This window comes from Tupaia chinensis, unplaced genomic scaffold (assembly GCF_000334495.1).
Source record: "Tupaia chinensis unplaced genomic scaffold, TupChi_1.0 Scaffold000486_1, whole genome shotgun sequence".
NCBI classification, from domain to species: Eukaryota; Metazoa; Chordata; class Mammalia; order Scandentia; family Tupaiidae; genus Tupaia; species Tupaia belangeri.
In genome coordinates, this window is record NW_006159998.1 from 425233 (window position 1) to 434073 (window position 8841).

Consider the following 8841-nt stretch of genomic DNA (forward strand, 5'->3'; position numbering starts at 1 on the left):
GCAAAAAAAAAAAAAAAAAAAAAAAAAGTTGAGACTCTTATAGGCCAAACTGAGTGGAAGAAAATTCATGGAAGTTGGTCAATGCTATTTAGTTGACTTGAGATTTTCAGTTTGCTCTAATTGTTCTGGATGTTATGTGCCCTCATGACAATATATAAAATACCTATGTTTTTCTTGCACGTTATTATGAGCCTGTTTACTATGTACCCCCTTAAGGTAAAGACAAGGCAGCCGAGGTATAATACAAGGAGATAAACTGGCTTATGTCTTTGTTACGTGTGTAAAAGCACCGAGCTTGAGGTCCATGAATATAGTTTCCTAGCTGGTATTTCTTTTAAGACATGGTTGTTTGTGCCCTTTACTTGCTAAGTAACAGTAAAAATCCTTGATAAAATACACAGAAGAGAGAATGAAAATAGCACTTATTAGAAAAAAATGTGAAGATAGGACAGGAAAAGAAAATATTCTTCCAATAATTATTTAAAAATTCAAAAGTTAATGTATTAACATAAAATAATAATTAAATGATGTGTAATTAAACAATGTTTTACTTTTTACGTTTTGTATTATAAAAAAAGAAAAAAAAAACTTTGGGGACCAGCTGTTAGTGTAAAGGTTATGTAGTGTAAAGGCTATGTCGCTGGACTGCCATGGAACTGACTACAGTTCGAGTCCTGGACCCAGTGGCTTAAACTCATGCTGGGTGCCATGTGCCTGCGTGCCCAAGCTCCAGAAAGGAGAATGTAGCAGAAGGGATTGCTGCGTGGCCATGCCCCCTGGGGGGTGATTTTTCACTTCCTGTCTCTCTGCTTCTCTCTCTTTCTGGTGAGCACACGTGCCCTATAGCAAAAACCTCTCCAAAAAATAAAAATAAATAAATAAACTTTGTACAAAACATAGTAAGAGCATAGTACATGGCATACAATCAAGTTAATAAGTGGTAGCTGCGATTACAAAATTGCCACGAGTATTTTTTTCCAAAGAACATAATAGAATCAACTAACACCAAAATAAGTATGAGGTTTCAGGAAGTTATTTTCTTTTTCCAATTTCAAAGTAAGGAATATAAAAATAGGAAAGAAACAGTGTTGAAATTCAGAGTCTCTGAGTTCCCAGAAAAATTGCTTGAGTTATTTTATTTCATTTTCTTTGTATATAATGAAAAATAGGGATATAAAAATGTATTAAAAATAAAAATGTAATTAAAGGACAAATCATACACTGACACTAATAAAATTCCATAGTAGCATTATAATCCTTATAATAAACATTTTTTGTTGTTTGTTTTTTGGAGAGGTTTTTCCTACAGGGCCCGTGCCCTCAGCAGAAAGACAGAGAGAGAGAAAGCGAGAAATCAGCGCCCCAGCGGGTATGGCCACACCACAATACCTTCTCCTCCATTCTCCTCTTGGGATCTTGGGCACATGCGCACATGCGCCCAGTGCGAATTTAAGCCACTGGGTCCAGGATTTGAACTGTTGTCAACTACATGTGAGTCTAGCGACATAGACATTATGCCAACTGCTGGTCCCTATAATAAATCTTTGATGGCTTTACTAATGAATTAACATTTGAAATGATTTGTAAGTAGTGAAAGGATCAGACAAAAGAGTAGAACTTTCTAGGCATAAGAAACAACAGGGGAACATCTCTTAAGTTTTCTATTCTTGGAAGCCTAAAGTAGAACTGGATATCGATCAAAAAGCAAATGAATAGACAGTGTTAGCAGATGAGGTTTAATTTTTATTATTACATTTACTGGTGTTCTGTATGTGTGCGTGTGTGTGTGTGTTTGTGTGTGTACCCCAAATCCCAAGAAGATACTGGAGGAGAAGAGTTTACAATATGGTCAGGCCCCTGGGTGGTGGTTTCTCACTTTCTCTTTCTGTCTCTCCAACAAGTACACATACCCTATAGCAAAAATCTCTCTCTCTCAAAAAAAAAAAAAAGGGGTCAAATTACAACTAATCATTTATGAAAAACAATTTTACTTTATTTCCCTACCACCCTCACCTTTCATCCACAAGGAAAATTTATTGAAGTTAGTATGGGCATTGAACCTGGTTCTCCCAGCAGCGATTTACATCTTTTAAATATTCATCACAGTTTTTCTGGGCACAATGATTTTTGGAGGGACAAGGTGTCTGAATAAATTCCAAAAATGAGAGAGTCATTTGAATAAGAAGTTAGAAATGGAGATAAGCAAAAACAGTATATTTTGAAATTTTCAAAGCAGAGACTGGCTTGCTTTGGTAAGATTGATTTTATTTGAGTTCCAGAGAGCTTGAAATTTGGCCCCAATAGTAAAATGCTACAAATTAACTCTATTCCAACCTGACTCGGCTCCTCAAAGCATTATGACCTGAGCCCCAGATGTTATGAGAGGTTAATAATATCCATGTAGGCCTGAAAGGAAGAAATGAATTGGTCTGAATGTTTGAATGGGAAAGGATGGATTATTATAGGCTGACTAGATGAAAGCCTTTGGAGAAAGTTTTAATGAACTTCATCAGAAGTGAGTATATTTAGTTAAATATGGACAGAAAGATTGGTTAATGAGAAGATATTCAAATTTATACCTCTTGGAATAACAGATAGTGTAGAGGTTATGCTGCTATACTCCCATATGGCCAAAAGTGGCTCGAGTCCCAGACATGGTGACTTGAAACTCACACTGTCACATGTGTGTGTATGCTCAAGATCCCAGAAAGAGAAGGGACTGCAGCATGGCCATACCTCCAGGGGAGGGGCGGGGGGTGATTCATCTTTCGTGAGCGCATGGTGTGTGTTATTTCTCACTTTCCCTGTCACTATCTCTGTTTCTCTCTTTCCAGTGAGCACATGCACCCTAAGGCAAAAAACTCTTTAAAACAATTAAGAAATTTGTATCTCTCACTTCTTGAAATTTAATTGTAGTAAGTTAGGATAATCAGTTAATAAGGATGACAGACAGTATGAATGAGTGAAGACAGACCTTAGAAGACACTACTTAACCAAATTATATTAATAGACAGTAGAAGAGAGAATTGCCTTGTTAAGAAAGTTTGATAGGATCTTTAAGTAGGAATGTTGTATGTTTGTAAGCAGCTGTGAAATCAGAGACTTGCATTTTCTTAAGGATGATTTTATAGAAGCTCCATCAGGTGGACGAAAGGAAAAGCTGACATTAACCTAGGATCTTCTATTATAATGAAAGGAAGTTTGGAGAAAAGCTTGCTTCTGACAGTTATATGAAGGTTGAAACTTGAAACTGGATGACTAAAAATAAATAAATAAATAAATCTAGATAAACTTGAAAATATGTTGAAATAAATAGGTTATAAAACTAGGAGTATAAATTAATAATGGTGAAATATAATTATAAGGACAGGAAATCTTATAAGAACATTTGTGGGGGAAAAAAGAACCTGAACTCAATGATTTTTAATATTCACATTAAGAAGTGAGACAGTTAGGCCTACAGGAACTGTAGTCTTAGGTGCTAGACTCCAGCATGACTGACCAAGGTTAAAGTTCCAGATATGGCCGCTTAGAAATCACTCCAGGCGAATGTGTTTTAGTGCCCAAAATCCCAGGAGGAAAATAGAGAAGGAATTGCAGTGAGGCCATCCCCCTAGAGGATGATTTCTCAAGTTCTCTCACTTTCTCTGGGTGAGCTCATGCTCCTTATAGAGAAACATAAAACAAAAAGAACAAAAAGTGAGACAGTCATACAGATGGGAAAAAAAAAGAACATTTTACCCTTGGTGTCAAATATGTGGTAAATGTCATAGCTGAATATATGTTGTGAAGGAATGAAATTCTCTGTATAAATGAAGTAAACAAAAACAAAATAAGCCAAAAAGCCTTCTTGGGTACACTTGAGCCTTAGAAGACAAGCACTGTTTTGAAAGACAGAGAAGCTTTTCCCAAGAGGGAGGTTGAGCAAATCCTGGAGAAAAAAAAAATAATAATTTGAGATGGTGGATAGATGATAATTCTACATTGCAATGAATGTTAGCTCATTTGCATACTCTCTTCCCATACTATAAGTTTAATAAAAAATATAAAGCTATAAGGATCTTATGGGTATCCTGAGACTGTGAATCTAAAATAACTCAATTGTTTAAGCATTTTACTGATTACATTTATTTTGTTTTTGTGCAGATGAATTCATTGTTCCTGGTTTCACATAAAATCTAAATCACAGAATACAGTACTAGAAGAATACAAGTATTAGAAAGAAATTGAACAATTACACAGTTTAAAATTTAGGTACTGACCTAATTGTAAAAAGAAAGAAAAATGCCATCAAGAAATATAAATCTACAGAAAGAAAACAAAGTAAAAAATACAGAAACAAATGTCACGAACATGAAAGACTTTGTACTCTTGGGCTTTTCTGATATTCCTGAATTCCACTGTCTTCTTTTTGCAGTATTCTTTATTATCTATATGATTATCCTGTTAGGGAATGGCATCATCATTCTAATAACAAGAGTAGATTCTACTCTTCACACACCTATGTATTTTTTCATTAGCAATTTTTCTTTTCTAGAAATCTGTTATGTCTCTGTCACTCTTCCTAGAATGCTCATGGATCTTTGGACCCAGGAAGGAATTATTTCATTTTCCGCCTGTGCTACACAAATGTTCTTCTTCCTCGTGCTGGGAGCCACAGAGTGTTTCCTTCTGGCTGTGATGGCCTATGACCGCTATGTGGCCATTTGCAACCCTCTGCACTATCCTCTAGTCATGAACCACAAGTTCTGCATCCAGCTGGTGGCTGCCTCCTGGATCAGTGGAATTCCGATCCAGATAGGGATGACTGTCCAGATTTTTACTCTTCCCTTTTGTGAATGCAACCAAATCAACCACTTCTTCTGTGACATTCCTGCCATGCTCAAACTGGCCTGTGGCAACATCTTTGTCAATGAGATGGTGGTCTATCTATGTGCTGTGTTATTTGTCACTCTTCCCTTTTTGTTGATCCTTGTATCCTATAGCAGAATTATCTCGACCATCCTGAAGTTGCCATCAAACACAGGAAGGACCAAAGCCTTTTCAACCTGTTCCTCCCACCTAATAGTTGTTGTTTTATTCTATGGTTCGGCCGCTATCAACTATTTAAAACCCCAATCCAATCAATATAAAGGAATAGACAAACTGCTCTCCCTTTTCTACACCATTTTGACCCCAATGTTCAATCCGATGATATACAGTCTGCGGAACAAAGATGTTACAGAGGCCCTGAGAAGGGTCCTTCCCAAATCATTGGCAATGAGAGACAACAGAAGTTAATAAAAATTATTTTTATTTGTTTAATTTGTATGTTTATAATTGAAAAACTACTTCAGTTTTGTCCTACATGTGTAAATATGTCAATGAAGTCATTTCCTTTTAGTGGAATCTATATCCTTAGAGTTATGGCAATTGTGTCAATTTCTTAACAATGTTCTACTTTCTAAGTCAGTCTTTATTCTCACTGTAAGCTGTAAAATAGCTTATAATTACATCATCTGGATGTGATGTGATTTATTGTATATTTAAGTTGACACCTTTCTAGAGAGTCTATCAATATTTTCTATTAAAGAGACAAAACACCTAGTCGTTACTGAATAATGTTATAGAAACAAAAGCCTGGGGCAGAAGGTGGGGCTGATGTGATGCCCTCAAGGCATTCTCACGTGTGAAGCATCCTAGGTCTAGTCTAGAGATCTCCCTGAAGGCACTGACTTGTCTATGATTCAAGGCTGGCTGAAGACTGGGTATGGAGTGTGGAATCAAGACCTTACCATGAGTACTCTCTCTCTGTCTTTCTGTTTATTCTCCTCCATTCTCCTCTCGGGATCTTGGGCACGTACGCACACGCGCCCGGCGTGAGTTTTAAGCCACCGGGTCCGGGACGCGAACCACAGTCGACTACGTGGGAGTCCAGAGACATAGCCATTACGCTAACTGCTGGTTCCCGCAAGACTTTTTTTTATGTAAAGAAAATTGGAATAATGAATGGTATAGTGAGAGGTAATTTAATAAATACTTGCGTAAATACATTAGACAATTTCCTAGTCATTAAAAAGCCCATGTTATGACTGTATAGTAATAGCCCCAATCAGTTCTTCTTTCTTGTACCCATGTTTTCTTTGTTGTCTCCTCCCACATAGACTGAGTTTAGTCATGCAATCAGCTTTGGCCAATGAGACATTCGCAAACACAAATAGTCCTTGGGCATTAGGACTTGTCTTTTCTAATAATGCAATCTTTCCACCACAATGTCAAAAGCCAAGGCTAGACTCCTACACAGTGAGAAAGAACATTTTAAAAAGCTGCAGCTTATATTTAAATAAATAATGTAAATCTGGTCTAAATATACTTCTGATATGTTATTTTAAGTGTTGTAAAACTACTGGAGACAGTAAGTGGCACAGGGGTTCAGATGCTGAATTTTCACATGGCCAATTGCAGTTATTGTTCTGTACCTGATGGCTTGCTTTCTCACTTTCCCTAGCTCTCTCTCTCTGTCCCTCTCTGGTAAGCACATGTGCCCTGTAGCAAATTAAAACATAAAAATAATGATAAATGAAAATTTAAAAATTATTTAAAGTTGTAAAACTACTATTTAACATTCTCTAAAATTTTGACATTGAAATAGCAGTTTTTATGATGTCTTAAGACAGAAGGGAGGAATGAATAGGTAGCAACATATGTCACTAAAAGATGTTGATAATGCAGGAAAATATGTATATATAGAGGAAGGAAAACTATGGGAAATATTGGGTCACCAGAAAAGTTATGACATATTTTTTAATGTTTTGACTTAATGCAAAAATGTGTCATGACCTTTCCGATGGCCCAATAGTAGACTTCGCATTTGACCAATTTTACTGTGAACTTAAAACTTTTCTAAAATATAAATTTTATTTAATACAGTTCTCCAATTTCATTGATCTTTCAAAAGAAAAAAAACATTTTGATTTGTTTTATTTTTTTCTATTATTTTTTATTTTCTATTTTATTATGCTTATTCTCATTTTTTTTATCCTCTCCTATTAATTTTGTTTTAACTTACTTTTCTATTTCCGGTGTTTTAATGTGAAAAAGTAAGTTATTAAATTGAAATATTACTGTTTTTCACTATAAGGTATACATAGTTTTACACTCTGAACACTGCTTCAGCTATATATCATGATTTTGTATATTGTTCTTTTATTATTTTTTGAAGGATTTTTGTTATAGGGCATGTGTACTCTCTAGAATGACTGAGAGAGACAGAGAGACAGCAAGCATGAAATCACCCCCCAGGGGGAATGGCCATGCCACAATCCTTTCTCCTCCATTCTCCTCTCGGGATCTTGGGCATGCATGCACATGCATGCAGCGTGAGTTTAAGCCACTGGATCTGGGACTCAAACTGAAATGGACTACATGGGAGTTCAGCGACATAGCCATTACTCCAACAGCTGGTTCCTGGTATATTGTTCTTTTTTGTCCATTCATCTCAAATTTGTTTCTGATTTCCCACATTATTTATTTTATTTTCTGCTTATTTAGAAGTATGCTTGGGACCAGCAGTTGGTATAATGGCTATGTTTCCTTAACCATTGATTTAAGGCCAACCTATATCTATAATTCTTCATTGATAGTTCTTATTCTATGAAACATTGTTGTTACAGCTTCTTTCAACTCTTTATACATTTAGATCTTTGAAAATCTTTTTAATGACTTCTTTGATTTGTTTTTCTAGTCCAATATCTGTGCCCCTAAAAAAAGTACTTTCTACTATATTTGTTCTCTTTTTTTTTCCTAAGGAGTCACATTTTACAATTTCTTTTCATTAAATGGCAGAAAAATGGGGGAAAAGGAAATGGAATGCAAAGCCAGTTGCTTTCAGATGTTAATGGCTAATGATGTGAGAACAACTGGTGCCACATGATTTCTCTGATCTTCTGGGGATGAATCAGATAAACACATATGACTTCTTTAATCTGATACTGTTTTGCAGTATCTATAACAGCATGCAGCTAGCATGTTCGTATGTTAATTGCTTTCATTGCTATGAAAATGAAGGTCATGGAACTGCATTTCTGCAGGTGTCTCAAGTTCACCATGTTTGTTCACAGTGGCCATTCTCCACACTATTATGTGTTATTTTCTCTGCACGGTGCACTCTCTGATGATTTTGTTCAAGTAGTTTTGTCCTGTTTTAAAATCATTTAACCATGGTTGCCTAGGATTCATCCCTTTGAGGTATAAACCTCAAAAAGGTAATTGGTCAAAAGTACAAGGAGTCCTCAAAAAGTTTATAAAAATACATATTATAAAAAATCTATTTATAAATTATTTCTTTTTTTAACTCCCCATATATACTTATGTTTTAGGGCCAGATGGTGGCATGATGGTGTCACAATTTGTCCAATTGGAGAAAGATTCTGAGTTCACATCCTTCTAGTTCTTTGTGCATGTTGGGACCAAACATTTGTGCCTATAATCAATGCTGTCTGCAATCAGATTGTGGTATGTGGACCTAGCTGGTCATGGCAATCTGTCTCTCTCTGACTCTATTCTTCATAAAATAAATGTTATTAAAAATAGTAGGGGGACCAGCAGTTAGTGTAATGGCTATGTTGCTGGACTCCCACATAGTCAACCGCGGTTCGATTCCTGGACCTGGTGGCTTAAACTCATGCCAGGCACGTTTGCGTGTGCATCCAAGATCCTGAGAGGAGAATGGAGGAGAAGGGATTGCGGCGTGGCCATCCCCCCGGGAGGTGATTTCTTGCTTTCTGTCTCTCTGTATCTCTCTGTCTGTATGACGAGCACATACACCCTATAGCAAAAAACCTCTCCAAAAAAAAAAAAAAA

At 36.2% G+C, this 8841-nt stretch overlaps 1 protein-coding gene across 1 annotated transcript; it reads left to right on the top strand.

The window, feature by feature from the left end:
• The first annotated feature begins 4284 nt into the window (after nt 1-4284).
• Nucleotides 4285-5280, top strand: LOC102473031 (olfactory receptor 10AG1). The gene has a single exon (XM_006156281.1). The coding sequence runs from the start codon at nt 4285-4287 to the stop codon at nt 5278-5280; it is 996 nt and encodes a 331-aa protein (XP_006156343.1).
• Nucleotides 5281-8841: the final 3561 nt, after the last annotated feature.

What these genes read in the sequence shown, in the direction of transcription:
- LOC102473031 (XM_006156281.1), top strand. Translation starts at nt 4,285, where the DNA reads ATGCCATCAAGAAATATAAATCTACAGAAAGAAAACAAAGTAAAAAAT.